The sequence below is a fragment of the Hippichthys cyanospilos genome, chromosome 17, assembly GCF_059441005.1.
Source record: "Hippichthys cyanospilos isolate Australia breed blue-spotted pipefish chromosome 17, RoL_Hcya_1.0, whole genome shotgun sequence".
NCBI classification, from domain to species: Eukaryota; Metazoa; Chordata; class Actinopteri; order Syngnathiformes; family Syngnathidae; genus Hippichthys; species Hippichthys cyanospilos.
In genome coordinates, this window is record NC_142385.1 from 5810883 (window position 1) to 5835593 (window position 24711).

At 38.5% G+C, this 24711-nt stretch overlaps 3 protein-coding genes across 4 annotated transcripts in view; 1 reads left to right on the top strand and 2 right to left on the bottom strand.

Moving 5' to 3' along the window:
* The window catches only part of pkd1b (polycystic kidney disease 1b), a 29219-nt gene extending 16235 nt beyond the window's left edge, over nucleotides 1–12984 (bottom strand). Inside the window, exons 1-11 of the mRNA XM_088439623.1 lie at nucleotides 12912–12984; nucleotides 10846–11038; nucleotides 10555–10763; nucleotides 10363–10481; nucleotides 8446–8593; nucleotides 8104–8369; nucleotides 6081–6806; nucleotides 5876–6007; nucleotides 5624–5763; nucleotides 5224–5360; nucleotides 1103–4740 (exon numbers count right to left, since the gene is read on the bottom strand). Of these exons, the coding sequence (XP_088295749.1) occupies nucleotides 1103–4740; nucleotides 5224–5360; nucleotides 5624–5763; nucleotides 5876–6007; nucleotides 6081–6806; nucleotides 8104–8369; nucleotides 8446–8593; nucleotides 10363–10481; nucleotides 10555–10763; nucleotides 10846–11038; nucleotides 12912–12984 (5781 nt within the window). The remainder of the gene's footprint in view (nucleotides 1–1102; nucleotides 4741–5223; nucleotides 5361–5623; nucleotides 5764–5875; nucleotides 6008–6080; nucleotides 6807–8103; nucleotides 8370–8445; nucleotides 8594–10362; nucleotides 10482–10554; nucleotides 10764–10845; nucleotides 11039–12911) is intronic.
* Nucleotides 12985–13982: 998 nt separating this feature from the next.
* LOC148409329 (ankyrin repeat and SOCS box protein 12-like) lies at nucleotides 13983–16262 on the top strand. Its single transcript, XM_088439520.1, has 3 exons — nucleotides 13983–14041; nucleotides 14529–15293; nucleotides 15732–16262. The coding sequence occupies exons 2-3, from the start codon at nucleotides 14534–14536 to the stop codon at nucleotides 15881–15883; spliced, it is 912 nt and encodes a 303-aa protein (XP_088295646.1). The 5' UTR covers nucleotides 13983–14041; nucleotides 14529–14533; the 3' UTR covers nucleotides 15884–16262.
* The window catches only part of slc39a11 (solute carrier family 39, member 11), a 77396-nt gene continuing 68901 nt past the window's right edge, over nucleotides 16217–24711 (bottom strand). For both annotated transcript variants that reach the window (XM_088439519.1, XM_088439518.1), the window contains exons 7-10: nucleotides 21433–21502; nucleotides 18821–18919; nucleotides 18570–18728; nucleotides 16217–18383 (exon numbers count right to left, since the gene is read on the bottom strand). In XM_088439519.1, coding sequence (XP_088295645.1) covers nucleotides 18305–18383; nucleotides 18570–18728; nucleotides 18821–18919; nucleotides 21433–21502 — 407 coding nt within the window. In that variant the 3' untranslated portion in view covers nucleotides 16217–18304. The remainder of the gene's footprint in view (nucleotides 18384–18569; nucleotides 18729–18820; nucleotides 18920–21432; nucleotides 21503–24711) is intronic.

Consider the following 24711-nt stretch of genomic DNA (forward strand, 5'->3'; position numbering starts at 1 on the left):
ATATAAATCAACCTCAAAGCTGTTCACAAGAGATAAATACATTCGACCGATGAGGGCAGGAGTTGGGTCAGGAATAGATTACAACTCCTGCCCTAATTGGTCGATTGTCGCGCCAGAGGCCCATCACGTGTCTTGTACCCATCTCCATCATGAAACTCAAACACGCTGTAAGGTAGGTGTGAAGGAAGAAGAGGAAAGAGCAGCGCTCTCAAAGGTGACGCTACTTCGTGCTTTTTCACTTATCGTGGGTGTGTTCTAGTTCCCAAAAACCGTGAGAAACGAGGAATTACCGTATAGTGTATTTTTCGGACACTACGGCATGGTGTCAATGAACAGGTCTGCTTTGATGAATTTTCATTTATATGGCGCAAATTGCAAATAGGGTGGCCCAGTGAAGCTACAGCCCTCTCTCTAATTAGACTTCCAGGCGCTGCTTATATAACAGTGGCTCTCCATGAGACTACAACCAAAGAGATGGCAAGGGAAGGGATAGCAGTACAGTCCCTGTATAAGGCTTATTTAAGACTTAAATAGATTTGTGTAATGCTGTAGTTAGACGTCTGAGGAGTGTCTGTGGCAATTGCACAATTGTATTTAAAGTGAATTTGTCCGTCCGGAAAACTCAGCAAAATAGCTTTTTTTTTATTGATTAAAAATAAATAAATAAATAAATAAATCCCTAATGCATGAAAGCACAATAGGGGAGGCGCAAAGTAGCGAGGGATCACTGTAAATCACCATTGACCACTAGAGGGCAGATATAGAGTTGTGATTATAGGTTTGTAAACCCATGAGCACAATTGTATGACATGTTTTTTTAAGATGTGAAAATGTCAGTATTGAAAGATATTGCAAGGAAGAAAGCATGCTATAATCATTACTCACTGTCTGTGTGAAGGATACTGGTGTTCTTCCCGTCTTATTTAAGATAAGGGTGAAAGTATAGATGGTGTCCGGATGTAACTGTCGGCTGGGTACAGTCACAATACTACCATTGCTCTCAATGGGAATGGTGGAATTCTATGATTTCAAACACAGGTGCTATACTTACAACTCAATTTATTTTCTTAGCTCAAGTGGGTGGTGACCCAAAGTCACAAACCTCTATTGTGAAGGTCCACTGATACTGTAATGCATCATCTTCTCGATCTGCATCAGGATCTTGAGACCCACTTCCATCCAGAACAAGATCACGGTTGCTTGGCCACATTCTTTGAGAACCTCCCTTGATGACAGCCACCAACGGGGAGGAGATCACAGTGACTTTGGTTTTTCGTTGCTTTAGGAGTGGAGTTCCTTGGAGGGAGATTGTGAATAAAAGGCAATAGTGTCCAACATCCAGAGAATGCTTAGGGAGACGGAGAAAAGGTGACATTGTACCAATGAGAAGAGCCCTTTTTCTTTTGAGTTCCATGCTGTAATTCGTACAATTGGACGCTTTGAACATCTCCCACTGGTACTTTGCCTTATAGGCAGAGCAGTTCATCGCTACATTTGCTTCAAAGAAACTCACTCTAGATCTGAAGATGGTTGGCTCATTCTGGATAAGAGTGGCTTGAGGGTTGGAACACTCCAACTCCACCACGCGAATGCGAACTTGGACACACATGTGGCTCACGTTGTTGGAGACATTGACCTTAACATTGTATACACCAGCACTGCCAAATGTATGATTGACTGAACTGAGTTGCGTGGGCCATTCTTCGATGGAGTTTCCAAATTTCCAAATGTACCTCAGATTGCTCCCTCCATTCACTTGGGCAGAAAACAGTGCCATATGTCCAGAAAATATTGGTTCTGAGTGACAAACGAGCTCTACGTTCTTAATAGGCCACTCAATTGTCAGTGTCTTGTTTAGCATTTTTGAGCATACACCATTACTTGCCAGCACAGTCAACAACAAAGAACCATTTGTGTATCGCGTATAAGTGACTTTTTTTCCTTTGAGGGCCAAAGATTCAGTATCTTCTAAGTAAAATATCCAGGAGTAGTTCACTGAAATGTCATTTTGAACATCCACCTCAAAACGGACATCCTTCAGAGCCTCTATGGCTGGGTGGGTGGGGGTTAAGAGTCGCAAAGTTTTTATATTCTCCAAGATCTGAACTCGGGTTGACATTCGAGCGCTGCTCACCTGATTCCAAGCTGTCAGGTTAACAATATGTGTCCCTGCAGGAAGCTTTAATGTGGTGAACGATCCCTCAACCACATCCTGACTATGCGTCCAGTTTTTACTTTCAAACATTAAAACAAAGCTTGCATTGCTTCCTCTCTTGATTGTCGGCCTGAAGGTAACTTCTTCATCAGAACAGAGAGTATCCTTGCTAATGTTCAGAGTGAGACCTTCGATTGGATCTTGTACGATCACGGTGTGAGTGATATCCTGCCAGTTAATTGCATTAGAGACATTCAAAGACACTCTGTAAAGGCCTTTGTTCAGAAAGGTGTAGGCAAAGGTGTGGTTGGTTTTCGATGAAAAGGTGGTAATGGTATCGCTAACTTTCCAATGCCAGTGCAGATCACTACCTTTATAGATAAGCCCTTGGAATGACACATCTGTATTTGTGCTTATATAACATGGGAACATCTTGCCATCTATTGTAAAGTTTACCTGTTCAATTTCCTCTTGAACAGTGAAGACTTTAGTGTCATTACATTGGCTGATTGCATTCTGAACAAGAACTTTAACAAAAAAATCCCCTGAGCTTGTGAACTTGTGAAGAAGAAAAGGAACATCAGTCTCTATTAGTGGTAGATCATTATCCACATACCAAAAGTACTTAAGATCTGAACCATTCAAGATTGTCGCTGAAATGTTTACAAATTTCCCCACTGCCACAATATCTGTCTGAGTTGTTATGTGTGCGCTTGTTACTCGTTCCACAGCCACAACAGAAGCAACAGTGGTGGTATCACCCAACTTGTTGGAGGCATTTAACTGAATTGTAAGCCTACCAGGAGTTTCAACTACAAACTGAAAACGTTCTCCATCAGCTGTCATTTTATTTTGTGTATCTATCCACTTATATGTGACATTAGAGCCTTTCGTGACCGAAGCGATGAACAAAATATCCTCATGGGTTGGTAAGTAGGTCATATTTGTCAAGCTCGGACAAACAATGTGAAGACCCTCTATTCCCTCAAAGACTTCAACTAAAATCACAGCCTCCCTTCTGCTCAAAGAGTTCTGGGCTATACTTCTCACTTGGTACCGTCCCGCTTGAGGAAAAACAAATCTAAACACTCGAGTACCCTGTTGTATTGGAGCCAAACCATCCACTGTCCAATAGTAGGTGGTGCTCCACTCATCATTACTACATGCTGTGATAAATGTTTCTTCTCCAACAACACTGTATGGCTGCGTTGTTTGAAGCATAAAGTCTGAAATAGGATGGAGGACCATCACCTTGAGGGTCACAGATTCTTGACTTATTGCGTTAAACGCAGTAGCAGTGGCTGTGAATTCACCGGTTGACGTGAAGATGTGTGATACGTTTTGCTTCTGCTCTGTAGGTGAACCATCTCCAAAATCCCAAAGCACAGACACATTGCTGCCGGAACAACTAGCAACCCAAAATGATGCTGATGTATTGACAGTCACAGTCTCATTGTCATGCACCAATGAGAAATTGCTGACAGGTTTTTGAACAGTGATGCTAGTGTTGGCTGTTTTGCTGCTTACTTTGTTACTTGCTGTCACAAAAACTTTTTGAAGCCCTTCATTTTTGAAGGTAAAGCATTGTTGACTATGTTCTGTCATAGTAGTGTGACTGAAATTGCTGCTGAACCAATTAAATTGGCAACTTGTTCCCTCTTCTGGAGAAAATACGACCTTGAAACATACCTCATCGCCTGTGGCTGCTATATCTCGGGATGCCTGCACTGATATGTCAGTTATTGGTGTTTGAACACAGACGGTGCTATTATATGACACAGTACTAAGAGAGCTTTTCACCGTTAGGCTAACATGGAAAACACCTGGGATGGAAAATATGTGCGTGGCTGTGGCTCGACCTGTCACCACAGTCACTGGGGTTCCCTCACCAAACAGCCAATGAAAAACCAGCATAGATTCATTTCCATTGAGCAAAGCTGAAAATTCGGTGTTTCTACCAGTCATGACGCACTCAGTCGGCATCACTGCAATCACAGCTAACCTATATACAACCACACCGATGAATTGGTGTATATGGCTAACAGAATTAGAGACATTTACCTCCACTGTGTAGTTCCCTTGAAATTTATAGATATGTGAAACTGAGCCATCTGTAAAGTTTCCCTGTTTGGCTCCATCACCAAAGTCAAATTTCCAAATAGGCCTTGTACCATTTGTAACAGTAGCTTTGCAATCTGTAGCAGAGCCCAACTCATTGGGTCCATTGCAAATGACATTTAATCCAGATATTTTCTCCATAATTTCCACCATGAGCCAGGTGTTCATCATAGAAAGAGTGTTGTTGGCACACAATGTGACGTTATAATCTCCGACAGATGTAAAGGTATGTTCAACTTTTTGATCAGTAGATTGGACAGTTTGGGATTTGTCACCAAAATTCCAAGTGTAGATGACACTGTCAGCAGCAGAATCAGTGAAAGCTTCCAGATGATATGGCTCATTAACAATGGCCACCGAAGAGGAGTTAATGAAGAGATGATTCAGCAGATGATGGACACCTATCTTGATGGACTTGTCTACTTTTTCATATTGGGTGAAAACTCCCACTTGAAGATTGTAGGTACCTGCAAAAATGTGAGCAATTAATTTTACTTATTATGTATAAAAATAGTATTGCTCACAATCAGAGAGTTGATTCTTCATTAAAAAAAATGGGTCTTGTGAGGAGCATTTAAACCCAGACGAAGACATGTCACAGAAGTGGAAAAATACAAATTATTTACGCACTTAGAAACTAGGCTAAATAAACTACTAAGACATCTTGACATGTTACTGAAAACCTGGAGCTTAAATACTGTTAGACTTAAATCCTAAATAGCTTAATATAGCAAATTAAAGGACCATAGCAACTGCATGGCAACTGATACATCAAGAAACAAAACACTACCACCAGTCATAACAGGAAATAAGGAACCCTATACGGAAAACGTGATAATCTATAAAAATGGGTTAGAAAGAATACATCACCATAGCAACTGCAAAGCAACTGATATCATAACATTTGTGTTATAAGAGCAACAATAAAAAAAATAGACGTGAGTGTTTACCTGCTGTCATATAGGTAAAGTTCACAGAGTTCTGCACAAACACGTACGTCTCTGTTTTTTCTGCAAGCACCTCCATGGCGTCACATGGAGCTGGCTCAGTATGGACAACACTACTGCTACCATCTCCAAAATCCCATCTAAGCAACATGAAGACATTTTAAATGTGATAGATGATGTTATAAAAAAAAAAAAATTGAAGCTTCTCTATTATGTATGTCATATAAATACCATAAATATAAACAAATAAAAACAAATACACAAATATAAACAAATACGAAATACATTGGTGGTAGATGCCGCAATTATCTATGTAAAATCTGAATCTTTGGTTCAGCTTTTGTATTGGATCACTTTAGATTGCAGGTGCACAGTGAGCATACATATGAGAAGCATACTTTACCTGAAGGTAGTTGGTAGTGCTATGTCCACTTTGACCCTGAGGGTAAAGAGGTGTGTAGCACCCACGGCGACAACCTGTCTGACTGACATGAACTCAGGCTCACCTAATGGGTTCATTTCATCTACAGTCAGTAGGAGCTGCTTACTTTGGGAGCTGACGGGGTTAAATGCTGTGACCTGTCATTTCAATAAATTATGTTGAGCTAGAACAACTGAAATCAAAAAAAAAAAAAAAAAAAGAAAAGTATCTCACCTTAAGTTTGTACTCTGCAGGTTTCTTGAACACAACACTATAAGATTCTCCTTCATATGCAAACGCATCTAAGTTGTCAATCACCCATGAGAATGTCACAGACGAGCCACTCTCCACTTGGGCTGTAAACGACTGCCGGTACAAAAACGTGAGAGCATGCAAAACAATTTCAATGCAACCATTCTTGAAATCAAACCATGCTAACCTGAGGAACGTCCACAAGCATCCTCTGGTGTCTGTGAGGCTCCACGCCGAGTCCTGAAACTGCCTCGTAGCCACACAGTGTCACATTCAAACTCTGAGACTTAACTGCATCTGCCACACTAACATTCAGTGTTTGGATCCCCACTGAAGTTAAGACTAGAGTCACGGATGAGAACCACACATCCTCAGAATAGGTCTTGCAATCAGGCAGAACTTTGGGGCAAGATCGACTGAAGGGGAGACCAGTTCGGAGCACTGGAGCTGACCAAGAACTTAAGGCTTTCTCTCCTGAAACCACCATGACAACTAAGACGGTGGGAACGTTAAGTTGAAGGTGGATCTGTTTTTTTTCATCTAATAAAGGGTGGATAAGCTTAAGCCCAAATGGAGATCTCAAACTTGGAGTCAAAGACTTCATGTTGGAAAATGTGGTTGTTTCTAATTTTCCCTCTTGTTCTGTACCTCCATGAAGATCGTCTACATAAAGCAATCTCAGGTCACACACCACCCCGTCTATCCAATGTTCACCTTGCAGCATGAAAGTGAGGCCTCCCTCCCACCATCCCCCCCACTTTGTCCCCTTAAGAGACAGGTAACTTTGTCGCCACTGGGAATTCAGGGGAGCTTCGCTAGCGAGGCAGCGCAGAAATGCTCCGGGATCACGAGTGTGTTGAATGGCAACTATATCATCGGGGTACACATTGATGGCTCCTTCTGGAAAAATAACCTACAACAGAATACAATAGAATGTGTCAATACAAATACAATACAAAAAAAAAAAAATAGGACAATGCTAAGGGGGCATGGATGACCCTAAAGAAAATGCTTTGTTTTTGCCATGTGATATGTAATTGAAATAAAATAAGAATTGGCTTTTTTTTCAGGCACTTTGATGCACTTGCTTGTATTTTTTCAGCTTTAGACTAACCTGTAACCTGTATTAACACTATAAAACGTGGTTAACAGTTGTTGAAAATTGTTTATATTGCGTTTTGAAAATGATACAGTTTTAGGAATACTTCAAACAATTTTTATAGAAAATAATCTTTTTTTATAGTATGGGGGTGGGGGGGCGCCAAAGGTTTTCTCTTTACTTGGGGGAACTTCCAAAATATAAATGAGAAGCACTGTCTTAGACCAAAATCCATGGGGAAAAATAATATGAGTGGTGTCAAAATAGTATATTTCTTGAAATAAATTAATTACAGTCATTAATATAATAATAATTCTCATCAAATATGTTTTTATGGAAGATAGCTGAGACACTTGACTACAGGAGTGCTTACCTAATATTAGGCCAATTGAGCACTGTAGTGACAGCTGTGACCATTGGATGTCAGTGTTGCCATACATACTCCATATACAGTACAAAAGAAATTTATAATTCTGGATTAGGAATGGAACTCAATCTTTCATATGATACCACCCATGTTTACATAGACATAGCAAACAATATTCTGCCAGTCTTGTAAAATGAGTGAAAATGCTAAATATACTGGCACTCTAGAAGATTTTTTTTTTTTTTTCGAAAATGCTTGGCGCTGAAAGAGTTAAAGTCTGCTAAAGAAAATAAATGACTGAAGCTACTTTTTGTTGTTCCAAATCAATCTTTTTATCTGCTACAATACAAGGAAATAAAAATCTACATAAAAATAATAAAAATAAACTGAGGGATTTTTCTCAGAATTGTTTTTAGCTGAGATTAAAAACAGATTAGATCAATTAAATACAAATCCTAATTCATTAATCTCTCAATATTTGTAATCTCTTGATAGCACTAAATTACATCTATATAAGTATCAACAATATATTCATATGACCCTGAAACATTATTGAAATATTTTTAGTACAAAGACAAAAAATAGATTTTAAAATGTGATGGGGGAAAGGGTAATCTATATAAACTGTAGAGAATTATTGTCACATGTATAGCACAAAACCACATAGTGAAATTTGTATAATACATCCATATCAAACATCTTTAGAGTTCCCTCTTCCCATAACCTCTAAAGATAAGTACTCACACTTAAAGTTTGCAGCTGTGAGTTGGGGCTTATTTTCAGCGGTATGTCCGCTACGAAGTGGTAAAAAGGTGCTACAGATGGATATCTGGGTGGTAACGTAAATCCGCGTGCCACTGCTTCTGAGGTGTAAGGAGAACATGGATTACTGTTGGGAAGGCAGGTCTCCAGAATATGACACCAGTACTGGCCCGTGCTGCATCCTCCTGTCGTGTTGCACAGTGGAACCATTGAGCAACAGCTGAATGGATTCATCAGAGAACTGCAACCTAAAGCAGAGAAGAGAATATTTTTACCATGTATTATATTGACATTTACATTAAGTAAGGATGAAACTCATTGTACCGGGAGGTACTAGGTGGTAGCTGGGGTTGCAGTAGGGGCGAAGGATTTGAACGCGGGCCAAAGAGGAGGTCGGGTTGGGCTGGACCACCAGCTCCAGTGATGTCACATGACCTGCATGGCTGAACCACAAGCCAGGGAACAACTGCATCTGCAGGCCGCAAACAGCCACAGTCAGAATGCATCCTTACACACGCATATTACTACATACTGTATTTAAAAAAAAAAAAAATCATTGTACAATCAAAATTGCATGAATTAAACTGTACCCTAAACTAGACATGGTAATACTGTATTTCATCAGGCACTTTTTAAAAAACGCAACTCTGAGCTGTTAAAAAGTCATGAAAAAAAAAATCTGTGCTCACTGTAACCTTTGTTTTTACTGTGCATATGACAATACAATAATAAACTTGCTGAATTGGTTGTACACAAACCATTTGCTAGGCTATAAATAAAACTTCAATTTATACATACAGATATAGTACTAGTCAAAAGTTCAAAACCTCTAATTTGTTTTTTTTCCCATTATTTAAAATATAAAACAAATCCAGAATTCTAGATTAACACTTAAAACAGACACGTCTAAATTCGGTCCTTGAGGGCCGGTATCCTGCATGTTTTCCAGGTTTCTTTCCCTGACACACCTGATTCAAATGAAAACTCGGCAGAGGCCTGATAACAAGCCTGTTCATTTGAATCAGCTGTGGAGGGAAAAGAAACCTGGAATACATGCAGGATACTGTCCCTCGAGGACAGAGTCTGGACACCCCTGACTTAAGATATCAACATTATGAAGAAGTATTGACATAGACGTTATTATTCGGTAAACAAAAACTGTTCAGGTTTTGTTCATGTTTTATGTTTTGTCATTTAGATTTTTCCAGGCACCTTTTGCATAGACTTTCAGTTCATATCTGTTCTTTTTCAAGAGTTATAGCTAAAATGTTTTGAACTCTTTCAATTTGACCATTTAAATTTGAAAGTTGTTTCCAAGTTGTTTAACTGGCACTGTATTAAAACAGTTTAAAAAAAATCAAATGATGTGAAAAAAGAAGTAATTTCATTCTAAGCCAGCTATTTTCAGACAGTCCTTTACTGTAACATTTGAAAATAAATAAATAAATAAATAAATAAAAACAACTCCTGGGATTGAAGGTGTGGATTGGGAAAAATATTATAAATATGTGTTTGGAATTGAAGGATTTAAAATAAGTACCATATTTTCCGAACTATAAGGCGCACCTAAAAGCCTGATTTTTTTTTTAAAAAGCGGATGGTGCGCCTTATAATCAGGCGCGCCTTATATATGGATCAATATTGAGATTCAGAGACGAGATTGGGATTCGTAGATGGGGAATGAACTGATAAAGTAAAGATTATTAGGTAAAGATTTACCTGTTTCTTTTGTGTGTTTACAGTTGAACAAGGTTGGTCATATTGACATTGATTTATTATGCTATTGAGAGCTTAGAGTTATTATTTGAGTTATTATTATTGAGTATTACTATATTGTGATTGAAAAAGTTTTAAAATATGTCATTAATTGAGGGTGCGCCTTATAATTCGGTGTGCCTTATATATGGAAAAATTTTCAAATATGTCATTAATTGAGGGTGCGCCTTATAATCCGGTGCGCCTTATAGTGCGGAAAATACGATACATTAATGTGGTATAGTTAAAAAACAGATTATTGTTTGTTTGTTTGTTTTGTGCGGGGGGGGGGGGTAACCCAATTAAAAGAGCATCACTCAGAAGTAATAAACCATTATTTTACCACAAATTGCATTTATATGTGGCAGGGATTCACCCTAAATTTATTGTTAAAACACAGATTAAGATGTACAATTATTCCATCTTCTTAATAAAGCGCCTGCTGTGCTCTGTAGTGCAGAGATTCCATGTGATGAGTTTACAGACCTCCACTGCAAGTTGTTCAACATCAGGGACAGTTGCTAAAGGCTCAATCTGGACCCTTTGGTAGATACCAGTCATCAGAACAACTCCCACCACATAACTCTCCAGATCCAGTAAAGACTCTGAGACAAACACAGTGGCACTCAATGGAAAAACAAATATGGAAATACAGTACCTTCAAATCGTGACTCTTACCTTTTAAGTCATTTTGACAGAAAAAGTGGTACTGTTTAACACAGGGGGTCTTCCTCCAATGTCGTGGTGTCCCTAAAGCCATCTGAGTGCACACTTCCTGTTTGTCACTGCCTCCATCTTGCCAAGGTGGACTTGCTGACTCTACAAACTCCACCTTGTCTGCTTCATCTTCATTTACTCCCTGAATCCAAACCCAAAGTGTGTTTTTCCTACACAAAAATGGGGGGAATATAACTCATTTAAAAAGGGCATGAAAGAATCACTTTGTTTTCTAGTTCTTTGTAGACTCACACTGGGAAGGAGTGGTGGAGAAAATGTTGGAGCTCCAAAGTGTCAGCAGCGGCCACATGCCCTCTGGGAGTCTGTTGACAAGAAGCCGAAGCCTCAGACCACGTGGACATCTTCTCAGAGAGCCAGAAACATCCCAGGCTGGGGAGGTGGACGTGACCGCCTTCTGGACATTGGGCGGATTCTGCAAGGTGGCCTTTATGTTAAAATGGAAAAGGTGCTTTTGAATACAAATCATAAACCAGTCAGGATTTCATGAATAAAGGCATTTGTTAAATACATTTTAATTACATTTACATTACTGAATTAATTAAAAACAAAAACTGTGGCAGAATATGGTCTAAGAATACTACATGCATGTAAAATTAGGGCTGAATATTTATGGAAGATGATGTAGTTGAGTTTTTTTTCCCTCAAAATTCTAGCTTTTTTCAACGTATTTTTTTAAATACATATTTCAATAATTCATCATTATTTCAACAAATATCAGATATTTTAAGTATTGTAGGATAATAGAGTAAAGGCAAATCAAGCATTAATTAACAATGAAGATGTTTTATGCACTACAATTATAAGTAAAATATTAGTAAATAAAAAGCTTTCCCTTTGTTAATGAAACATAGGCAAATGTTTATTGCACTTCTTAACTACTCAATTTCTCTTTCTGTTTAAATAAATAAAACATCATAGTTAAAACTTAACACTCACCCTATCTCCAGTGAGTAACATCGCACACATTAACTCATACAATGTCAGGGACGCATTTTCACGTTTTTTTTTTTAAATCTGGACATTAAATCCCAGATACTTAAGTAATAAATAGATACTTACTGTAAGTACATTAAGCAAATTAATTTCCAGGTACTTGAGTATTATATTGACACTTAATTATTTGGGATTGAATGTCTAGACTCAAATGTGAAACTATGTCCCTGGTATAAAATGATTTAAGGGAGAAAACTAAAATGACGGGTACTTATGAGAACATATTTTTCGATTTCAATCAGAAATAAACCAGAAACCACTTGGTGTTGTCTAATAAAACATCTCATTTATCGTTTGGTTGGAATCCTACTGTCTAATGTTTCCCCTTATTGTGACTTTTTTTTTTTTTTTTTGCATTAAAAGTTTCACCTTGCAAGATGAAAAAGATCACTCATGTTAGATACTTGCCTCAATGTCAATGAAATGGGAAAACTTAAGCAGATTCATGCTAGCACAAACTTATTAGCTTAACTTTCTTTGAACTCCCTCTCCCACACCCCTAAATAAAGCCGTTCCAATTAAATAATTGCACTGTTTCAAATCATAATTATACAGCAAATGCATTCAGCCCTTGTAAAAATGTCAGAAATATCACAGATATCAAATTTTCTCCAAGTTCTGGGGTGACAAAAGGGTGGCCAAAAAATGTCAACCATGTGACCATCATGTAGTTCCACCCCCTGCATACAATAAGAATTGCAGTGCACATTTCCAAGATTGATATTTGTCCGAAATTAGAATATATGCACTTTATAGGTGAAATTACCATATTGGTCACTTAAAAGGTTATTCAACTTTCTTTACCAATTTTCAGCCGTAGAAAGTTAATTTTTGGCTAGAGTTGATTGGATTCTTTAAAAAAGAAATGTTTACACTTGCTGTCAACTGAAAATGACACCACATGTGCTCAAGACTTAACACCGGACAAGGTTTTACTGAGTTCGAGGTTTGGACATGTGACATTTCCAAGCTGGGCCACGAATGGTCAAAAATACCTGGGCTTTGAGCACATGTGATGTCATTTTCAGTTGACAGCATGTGGCAAAAAAAGTGTTTGTAAACCTGTTCACTTTTTACTCCTGAAAACGGCTAAATAAGTTTACTATACCTTGAAGTAAAAATGGATTCCACACGCCTTATTTAGAAGGCAGTCGAATAGTGTGGACAGCTACTACTGTACTATCAAATACAATACAACAAGAGAAGTACTGAAAAAATAAAATTTACAAGAAGTTAGATTTCTAAATAAATAACACTCATGATCAGATAAGTTCTTGGTTTGCATGTCTGCCTCAGTTTCTCACCTCCTGATGTGCTGATCATGCCGATGGATACAACGAAAAGAATTCTCCATGCCTGTTTCTGTGGAGTCGCCATGACTCTTAGCTTGCTCATTATCAGGTGCATCCTAGTCCAAAAAAAAGCACTGCTTAAACATTGACTTCCCCTTCATTTTCAGTAGAGGAAAAACTGTCATTTGTCTCTCCAATTACTTTGTTTTTGCCTCATCTTCAACCTGTTGTTGTTTCCTTACGCTCTCATACGAATGTCCCGTGTCCCCCCACAGCAGACATCCCACAATGAGTTTTGTTGGTGTATTGGTTCAAAAGCCCTCTTCAAGCCCTGGCTTTGAGAGCCCGGCTGACTTTTGCTTTGTCTCTCAGCAACAGCTATGGAAGCGGAGTGGACAAAGGAGGCCGACGCAGGCTCATTAGCAAGTTTTAAACCCTTATAAACTGAAATATAGTAATATAAATAGAAATAATAATGATGACTGAAGGGGGGAAAAAAAACAATATCAAGCTTGTCATATAGTGCTGCGTCAGACATATTTTAAGACCACAAAAGTTTCCTTTTTTTTTTTTTTCAACAAAGCGCTTGTGACACACACACAAAAGAAATAGGCCTGGTTTCAATAGAAAAGATGCCATTGGTGTTGCCGGGAGAGAGAGAAGGCAAGTTAGAGGGGGTGATAAAGAAAACCTGAGCGGGAAAGTTTCACTCCATTGCCATGGAAACAATTGTGTTGTTCTCCTAAAGACCTTTTTCTATCGTTTCTCAAAAGCAAAAATGTCTTACCGTGGATACAGCGCACTGTCAGAGTACTCTTCATAAGCACTTAAGGCTGTTAATCGTTGTTGGAAATGTTACTGAATGTTGTTACTGAAAAATCTGAATAGTATAAAAAAACAACAATAAACTAACACTCGCTACTAATAATTCATAAAGCTGAATTTCATTTTGTATGTGTTGTGAATAAAATTTTGATAGCATGTATGTATTTTCTTTTCTTTAGCATTATCAACAAAGTTGTAGTACTACAAAAAGACACAAGGGGGCAGTAATATGAATTGGTAACTCAATTTGAACGTAAAGGCACTCACGACAAAGAACAAACCAGGAAAAGCGGACGGCCTGTAGTGACACATCTCTGGTAAAACCTCGATAAAATAAATACGCTTAATCTATTTAGCGATCCCATCTGAGTAGTTTTCACTCAATTAAGAGTTTATGGTTTCCCTCACAGCTGCTGTTGCTATTTTTGCATTTATTGAACGGACTCATGCCTACGGGTTAGCTTGGCGTGTGGGCAGGACTGTCATGTTTACATTTAGTTGCTAACGTTAGCTCTAGCTTAGATCACTACCTATGTAGGTCGTCATTATTTTCACGATTGTAACAATGATGATTTATGTAAATGTTGCTCTCAGCAAATAACGTTTAAAGCCTCTTCAAGCCACTTATCGCATATACCGGTAATCATGGACGTGTTTTAATTTTTAAAGTAGATCATCTTTATGTGTGCCTATGTGTGTTAATATATATATATATATATATATATATATATATATATATATATATATATATATATATATATATATATAAATCAATCATCTGGGTTTGTGTGGCTTTCCGTACAGGTTCTATGCTTCAATTCAGAACCACAGAAGAGGAAAATAATTGTGAGATTTTCCAGCTCCGACAAGCAGCCTTGCAAAACAATGAAAGACTCCTGGATGAAATGCTGTGCCAGGAAATCTACAAAAAGGTCATCAACTACCGAGGTGGCTGGGGCATCGCTGGCACCCCTCTGCATGCCGCGGTGTCCAAGGGTCATCTTAGCTGCCTGCAAGTCCTGCTGACCCATGGCGCCCAGGTGGATTGCATTGACGTCAAAGCCCAGACACCGCTTTTCGCTGCGGTGCGTGGGAAATACCTGGACTGTGTGTTAGCGTTGCTCCGCTCCGGTGCTGACCCAAACGGGAGTTCATCCAACATCTGCTCGCCTGTCCTGACCGCCGCTCGTGAGGGCGACGTTGAGATACTACAGGAACTGCTCAAACACGGCGCAGAGGCCAACTCTCGCTCCCGAGTGCTGCTGTGGACCTCGAGCGCCAGGGTGTCGAGCGGCCCGCTTTACCTGGCGGCTGTGTACGGACATATAGAGTGCTTTAAACTGCTTCTCCTCTACGGCGCCGATCCAGATTACAACTGCGCCTATGTCGCACTGCTGAGCTCCATCAAACAGCCCAAAACAGTCCTGGAGATGTGTCTGAGGCACGGCTGCGGCGTGGAGTACATCCAGCTCCTCATCGACTTCGGCGCCAACGTCTACCTTCCCACACTTATCATCGAGAAGTCCACCAAGCAGAACGAGGCCGTGGAGCTGCTTCTGCAGGAGAGAGGTGTTACAAATATCATTTTGGGTGTCAGCATTATAAGAGTGGAGTTTGTTTTCTAGGTACACCCACATTCCTAAAATATGCACATTAAGTTTAAACTCAAGCTAAAATGGCCCGTTTAATATTACGTTTGTATAATATGAATTAAGCAGTAAACTCCAGCTGTTTTTACCTATCTCAGGGTGGCAGATAACTGCCAACTAATTGCTGATAACTGAAAATACCGCTTCATTTGCTCAGGTTTCTGGCACTGACCAATCATGGCTCACCTCTTTTCGGGGTTTGGTCGTGAAGTTTGCAAGCTGAACCGTTATTGATTATAACATGATCATTAAAAAAAAATCCAGGCAATTAGGATATTCCAGTGGGACGCTTATGGATGAATAGAAGTTATACTTACAGACAACAATGAATATTATGTCCTCTTTTATTACTCCTCAGGAAATCCCAAGGCCTTGACTTCACTGTGCCGACTGGCGGTGCGGAGATACCTCAAAAAGATCAACAAGATCCACTGTATCGAAAAGCTGGACATGCCACCAAGTCTTATTAGCTTCTTGCAGTACAAGCCGCTCCCAGTTATGATTCTATAGCTACATTTTAATCATGAAAAAAAAATGTGACTTGAAATTGTCTTTTTTTTTTAATTGACCTCGTTTTATGTATGCTCTGTGATAAAGAATTGAACAGCATTAAACATATTTATGGATTATTCAGTCAGCTATCTCGGGTATGATGTATTGATATTAACAAACCCACTAAAAAATTGTCCGTTATGATAACATTACCATATTTCTCAGAAATAAGTTTTACTATATAGCAGCAGTGTTTATTTTGGGAAAACAAGTTGAATACATGTATTTTTACAGCGATAAATCAGTTAATCCTGTACAATATAATTTATATATCATCCATGTAGAGACTGGTTATGTTAACAGAGCTGTTTATTTAAATAAACAATTCACATGTAAATCAGCATCAACGTACCATTTTTTGACCAACTGGCCATTTGGCCAGCAGATGGCAGTAGATAGCCCAAAAAGAAGAAGGCACTACAGTATTTCATCGGACTTGGCATTGTTTTCATCAGCATCGTAATATGGGCATTACATGTGATGTGAATTTCCTTATTGTCAAAAAAGCAAACACGTAATTTAAATGTGCATACTGTAGCATATAATAAAACAGCTTATTAACAAAACTGTACTTGGATTTATGGTCATTTAAGAAAATAATCAGATGCTTCTTTTCAGGCATTTGGCAGCCCTGCTCCTTCTAAACAGCAGAAAAAAAGATCAAACTGTTCATCAAGTTCATTAAATCACAGTTCAAGTATTGCCACCATGAGGTAATCAAAACAAAACTGGAATCTCAAACTAAAACCAAGTTGACTAATATTGGACGACTTTAGAGTTGCAGAAAACCGGCTGGAAGCTGTTGAGAAGCGGGACTTTTAAAATTTGCTTTTCCACCAGATAATACACTTAGAATTAGGTCCAGCTGTGTTCGAACAGTGGCATAGAGTTTATGACCTTGCTTAATACACAAGCACAAAGCATGATGATGATGATATGGACATTTACGTTTGTGTGAAACAGACTGACTAAAGATTATTGATGATATGCCCGCTTAAAAAAGTAAAAAAACAAACTGATGAGTTTACTGCAGCTCTACAGCACTTGCTGAATATCGAGCCAACCTCTACTTCACAGTAAGATGAATATTGATCTTAAATATGCTGGGAAAGCAAAATGCCCAAAAGCCAATGCACTGTTAAATAAAGGCAACCCCCACCCCATGAAAATAAAAACATTTATCATTGAAATACTTGTGGAACTATCTGCACTAATATAAATATAAGATTGTGACAAATTTGTTGGTACTCATCTGTTAAGGAAAAATACAAGTGATCACAGGAACTTGAATCTGACAAAAGTTAAGGCAAGGATAATATAATTAATATAATCAGGAAGACAAGCTACTGATAAAATGGAGTAAGACACCTGTGATGCTAAAAGGAGGAGACACCTTGGAAATAGATATGTCCTCATGGTCAAACTACTGTATTTTTATTCTTCTGAACTACAGTTTGAAAGCAGTGGCTGAGTTTTAGTGCAGGATGTCAGTTATCAATAAGAGAGACTGGAGACAAAGGACACAACCTGAGTCAAAACTTATATTTTGCAAAAGAGAGGTGTTAGCACAGATTAACTTGTTCAGAAGAGTGTGTCACTTCCTTTCTCTTTGATTTTTTTGTTTTTGTTTTATTGAGCAGGGTGTGGCTCTAAACATTTGCCAAAAAAAAAATCCACCCGCCTTCGCTTTTGCCAAGCAGGTAGTGGTTACAACTCAAACAAAGGGATCCGCTGTCAATACTGAACCTTCCCTAATTGCTACGATTTATTTAGTTATTTATACATTTATTTATGTATTTAATTAGTTAGACTTTTGAAAATATTGTTCAGAGTTTTACACAGGCCACCAACTGGTCGAGGACCACACACTCTCTATAAATAAAGTGGCTCAAAAAGTTGTTCTTATTCTTTCACGCAGCTGTCTCTCACAGTCAACATTCCAATAACTTCTTACCGCACGTTACTGAATTCATGGGTTATATGTCATCAAATAACTAATCATTATTTTCGCATTCATTCTTACATTAGCCAGATTCAAGTTATACGAGTAACCATTGTGTTTTTCCATGATCATTTTCATAAAAATAACAGTACCAACAACTGTGTCCACTTGTGTACTTCACCTTTGCCTAATAATGTATGTGACACAGTAAGTCAGGTTAATGGAACCTATCCTTTGCAATGTGACATTTTGGATGATGTCACCATTTCTATTACTATGGCAACAAGTTGTGAAGAAGTAGCCTGCTGCTAATTTTTGACTTTTTAATAAAATACATATATAACTTGGTCCCTTTCTTTCACACTGAGGTCAGGCATGTTGTAGAAATGACTGCTACGGAGGCTATTTGCTGACGAGGTGCCTGTTTCCACGGTGACTCAGCCCAGCCCCACATCTAGAGACATCATTACGACAAAGCCCAGGATTGAGGTCCAGGAGGCCAGCTTGCCGTTCCCACTACAGACAAAAAGAGTATAAAACGTGAGGGAAGAAGTTGTTTTTCCTCACTATCATCCACCCTCGTTCGCATAATAAAAAGAATGCTTCTTGATAGTTACAAAATTTGCCCTCTCGTTTATATCTATCAAAGCTTATAACTTGTATCTAATGTTTAATCCATGTCTTATCATCCTCCTCTCTCACCTGACTTGAGCCTCAGGGATGATGTCATCCACCACCACGTAAACCATGGCCCCGGCGGCAAACGCCAACGCGTATGGCAACAGAGGTTCAGCCAGCACCACGGCAACGGCGCCCAGCATCCCAGCGATGGGCTCCACCATGCCGCTGAGTTGGCCATACCTGAGACCATAAAAAAAGCGCAATGACGGAATGTTCATTTCAGGCTCTATTTGAGCGTGCGAGTGACTCATTAAGAATGTGTATGTTTTTACCAGAAAGCTGTCCACGTGGAAACGCCTGAGCCTCGAAGGGGCAAGCTTACTGCAAGGCCTTCTGGGAAATTCTGAATGCCGATACCGACAGCCAAATTCCTGTAGGGATGAAGAAAGTGTACACAATACACCATTTCCAGTAGTAATGATCTAGGACATATCTAGATGGTATAGCTGTTTCTTTTGTAACCAAGACACAAGTCAACAATCAGTACCTCAGCAACGACCTGGTTGAATGCAAGAATAGAATTATTGTCAATGATTGCTGTTGCAAACCGCTCATCCATTATTTCTATACTTTGTGCTTGTATTTGTATTACATCCAACGCAGTATAGAAACACACAGTGTGCAAAATAAATACATACTGCCATTTCCTCAGGTTATGTCGAACACAACGACAGCCAATCAATGTTGCCTCCAGGGTGTTAGTGACCTTTGTTTTCCAAAGCCCAACAACTCAAGCACAAGAAGCCCGATGCATGAAAAGGGAGCTCATCAGCATACAGAAAGCAGAAAGTTAAAGAATAAAAAACAGATTAACGTGATGAAAAAAAAAACTCTTTGACTATGAATGTAATTAATTGATCGCAACAAATCTGTTGATCAGACGCTCCTACTTATTTTACCAATCGCTCGCATTATTCCCCATTTTTTCCATATTATATTTTCCAGTGTCAGGCAAGTTACTTCAAAACTGTAATGCATTAATTATGACTTATTACTGTTAGTTCAAAGTAATTAGTTATATTACAATAATACTGTATTTGAAATGTAAAGTATTACTCTACTATTGCATTACTTTTATATTACTCTCACCACCATAACTGGAAATATGGATTTGCCATTGCCTAAATGGAGCTCATTACACATCTTAATGGAAGGTTGCCTTAAGCCTAAAACCAGTGCAAATTACTTAATGTATTGTATTGTCAAACTTTAAAGACAAGACACAAAATCTTTTTTTTTTTTTTTGCAATTTAATCCCTTTATAATTTAGCTTCACACCACTTAGTGATGCATTGTTTATGCCGTAGGCAATAACAGTTAGTGCATTTCACAATTTCAAAAATGGTTTTGTCGGGGCTAACGCTAGCAGTTAGCCTACGTCATTGTTAAGGTGTTTAACGTACTGGCTAACATGAGTTTTGTATGTTTCATCTTGATACACATTGACCGCAACTATTTATAGACTACTATTAATAGCAATTATACTTGCCTTTTTCACCCAATTCGCAATTTTATCTAAAAAAGGTAAAAAAATATATTTTTGATGTTAGAGTCTGCTAGAGTCTGAAAAAAAGGCAAAATTTCTTTGAGTTATGATTTTTTTTTTTAAATAACTACAACAAATTATGAACTCAACATTTAGTTGCTTTCTCGATTTCTTTTTAAGTATTTAATCATTTAAAGTAGATAAAATTAAAGTGGCCGGTATGTAACAATTCTTCTGTTTATGGCCCTCAGTGGAATAAGTTTGGACACTCCTGCTCCAAAGCCTCCAATGATGTGAATGTTATTGAAATGGCTTTTTGTCCATACGTATGTGCCCTGCGATCAGCTGGTGTACTCCCTCTCTCGCATACTAACATTATGGATTGTTGGAATTTTTCCAACATTTGTGCAGCTACGACAATAAATAGAAATGTAACTCAGCATGAGCAGAATTGATCTGTGTTTTGCATTCTCACAAGCAAGCACTAGAGGTCGCTAACAGACAATGACCCCATTCATGGGAAACAACAGGTGCAAACATATTACCCATCTCAGAGTTGTCCTCATGAGGTTTTGGGTAAACTAGAGGTTCTCTCCCAACATCCAGGATTGGTTACAGACAGTGTAAACAAGGAACCACTCATCCTCACATTCACACCTATGGCCAATTTATAAACGTAACATCCAGTTTTTTTGGAATGTGTGCGTCAGCTGTGGTAAAATGAGAAAAAAAACATGTAAGCACGATGACAACATGCAAACTCCACATTGAAAGAGCAGAGATCAAATCCAAAATCTCAGAACTGTGAGGCAGATGTGCTAATGAATTAATTTTGATCAGTATCCATATAGCTCCCTTTTTCTTATTGGTAATGAGTTTTTTTATTGTCTTTGCGATGTGTTTTACATTTTTTATTATTTTACAGTGCATTATGGAACCAAAATGTCGTTTCTCGGCAGAAAGTAGTGCATACTTTGAGAGCTAAGATGTTAATTGTCTTTTAACATTCTCAGTTTGTATGAGTGTAAAAAGAAGACGACGATTCAAAAATGGAAATACAATACATTATCCACCAATGGCAACCAGTTAGGATGGACACTTACTGCTTAATATGGCACAATGTGTTATTTTTAGCACTCGGCATCTAGTGCTACCTGTTGAGGCTGGGAGGCAGCTCCTCCCACCAGCATCTCCCTTCTGAAGGTGTCTAATTTTCCCAATATGGGGTTTTTGCGTTGTTCAGGGGATTTCTGATGTTTTGTTATGAGTTCTTTTTTTTTACTTGTGAAGCCCATTGAGACTGTGGCGATCCAGGGCTACACAAATCAAGTTGACTTGACTAACTTGACATGAGTATGATTCCGCTGCTTTGAATGCAAGTCAGCTACCTGGCCTTACCTGGCACTCTCAAGCGTTGCAGATGAAGTCTTCCCAATGGCCCCGAATCCAACTCCCACAGCTAAACCCTCTGTCGAAAGAAGACCTTGAGTTACAACATTTATTATCTGTAGCCATGGCTTTCTTTTATGCTTATTACAATTTCTATCACTTGGGTAAGAGGAATAACGACAAATATAAGCAGAAGGCAAGAGGCCAACTCACAAATTGAAACCAAAATATGCTAATGAGCCAGGAATTATTTACACCACGTTCACGGATGGCTTAATCTACGTTCTTGAGCTGACTTATTTGAATATCCCCCAATTGGCTGCTCTTGTAGACGGAGAAATATTTATGGCATTTAAAGCTCTAAACCCACAGGCACTTGAGACACAGAAAATAACATAATTCACAGGCACTTGAATTAAATGATAATGCATCATAATTTCTGCTATGTAATACAAATATAGCAATGTGACCTGCAGGTTACGCCACAGGACCTGCAATGTCAGCCAAACAAGAGGCGTTGAGAGATATTATTATGAGGCTTACTGGTGCTTTTATCTTTTTAGTTTTCAAGATACCAACGTCAGAGCTGAAGTAGCTGTATTGCTTGTTTACTTAGCTTTTAGAGGCAAAAAATGAAGGGCCATGATGATATTTTTCCTGTGTGGACAAAAAAAATCCTTTTTCTGAGAGTAATTGGCATGGTAGAGAAAAATAAATGCATCCTGGATTGCACAACACTTTCCACAGACTGCTTAGAGTGTCTTTCACTGGATCAAGTCATCAAATAGGATGTCACATAACGTCCGCTCACAAGGGCTTAGGGCAAGTGCACACATGGCAGACTTAACAGTCTTCCCCACATCTAACTCCAGCTTGTCCTTGCCGAGATGTTCCTGTGATTACAGATGACACGTTGGGAGGCCTGCAACCTCCTGGAAGTCAATTATCTAGTTAGGGCATTGGAAATTGACAAATGTGACCTTCAGATGCAAGGTTTACTATGGTAGCAACTCGCATGTGATTTAAAACTAAAACACGCACATCTGGGTTATGATCAAAATAATTTGAAAAATATGAGCTAAATATTCAGATGACCTGATATTCTGACCGCAAAACTAGAATCTTACTTTTGTAGTTATAATCCAGGGTTATCGGAATATGTTATTACTTGAGGGGCAGAATTTGCACAAAAAAGCAGAGAGGAAGTAGAAGTAGTGAACTAGAAAGTGTTTATACAAGTGCCGGGTATTGTGTCTTAAAAGTGCATTGTGATATATTGCAACATGTATTGCAATGTTTGACAAAAAAAATCTATGGCATACTGTACTATATATTACCAATGGTTTAAAACGCTCCTCACCCGTAACGAAACAGATCTGTGACTCACCCTGGTGAGGAAAATACGACAAAAAACAGAGAAAAATATATTGTTAGAATTTACAGTGAAACCTTGAGATACGGTTGCTCCTGTCCAGGTTTATTTTTCTTAATGTTACAAAATTTAGCTAGCATATAAAAGAAACAAAAGGAAATAAAACTAAACAAAACTTGAAATCTCCAAATTCCCATTTGATATAAAACGCAACATGAGATTCTACTGCCCGTTAATATGGCTACTTGGATATTATTGCGCTTCTCGGAAACGCATACAGGAGCTTACTACGGGTGAACGAAAAACAACACAGAAATGAAGGCATGATTGATGAAGGAGGCATGGTTTGGCGTTATCGCTCGAAGATGAAGGTATTTAGGCAGGAGTGGTCCATCCCATCGGATATTTCCATGGTGTAAAAATGAAGCCACTGTGCAAGTATATTCTCATTTTTTAATTGTATTTTTATTCTTACGAGGAATTGATACCAGGCCACCGTGCATAACGAAAACCTCCATTTTTTTTAAAGATATGTAACAGGGGTCACCAAACTTTTTGAAACAGAGCGCTACTTCTTTGGTACTGAGTAATACGAAGTGCTACCAGTTTATGTAAAGACATTGACCCTGTTATTGATTTCTCACGATACAGTGTACCCCGGGGTTACAGCGTCCCTGTCTTGTGTTTTTTCTTCATGTTGCGATGTGGAATACTGAGTTTTTTAGTCCCCTCTTTACGGTATTTTCCTCGCTTTGCGACAAAAACAACTGTCATGACTTTAGGGGGTTGGCTGTATTTGTGTTGTCTCCATTTGCTGGTGTTTTTGGGTAATTGCACTTATTTCCTTTTCTGTTGCCTAACTGCCACCATGCAATGCGTCACTACAATGCTGGTCTGCTATTAGTCAGCGTCTACTCACGGAGATGCTGGTGTGCTATTGGTCGTACTCACTCATTCAAAATGGCAGAATGGTAAAGCTTTGCTCTATCGTGAGTGGCTACAAAACCGTATTTATAGTGCATTTTACTGCTTAATTCAAACTTAAATGTGTTAGCCTAGGCTAGGCTAACCTTACTAGGGAATATGGCATAATAAGCGCCGCTCAAAGGTAAATAATTTCTGTATTTTTTATTTATTATGTTTTCCCTATTGTATACATGTATATTATATATACGTAGTACTTACTATACTATTTTGGTAAATTTTTTTAATATGTATGCATAATTTTGATGTTTTTACCAGGGGTTCTAAACGCATTAGCTATTTAACATAGATTTGGATTGCCCGCCATACGGTGAATTCGCCTTACGAGCCCAACCGCGGAACGAATTAATCTCGTAACACTGTAATTAAGAAACAACTGTAGTAAATATGTAAGTCAAGTGTAACATGTAATGTATATGTCATATATGCATAATTGTTAGTCAAATTCCTAGAAAATCACAATGTTCTATCACTCATAAACTATTTGCAGAACAGATGTGCGGGCTACTCGTGATATTTGGGGGCTACCCAGTGCCCGCGGGCACCACGTTGGTGACCCCTGATATATATAATGGTTTATCCTGCCCGGCCCGCTTGAGCATAGATTTTCCTCCAAGCCGCCCCATCATTACTGAGGGGTACATTTTTAGTTGTTAACTTTGTTTTATTTGGTCTATATTTGTTTTACAATTAATCACATTTTTCAATAACTATTTTCTATGATTGCAACTGAAAATTAAGTTAGTAAAATCTTGGCATTAATGCAAATCATCAAGCAAAATAATTTTGTTTTCAAAATAGCTTTCTGTAATCCAGGCAAACAATAGTTTTTACTGTATAATGCAACTGCTGAACACAAATATTAAACCTGACTTATCATTGTATGCATATTTTTCTTGTAGTCTTCTTCTAGAAACAATTCCCAATATTTT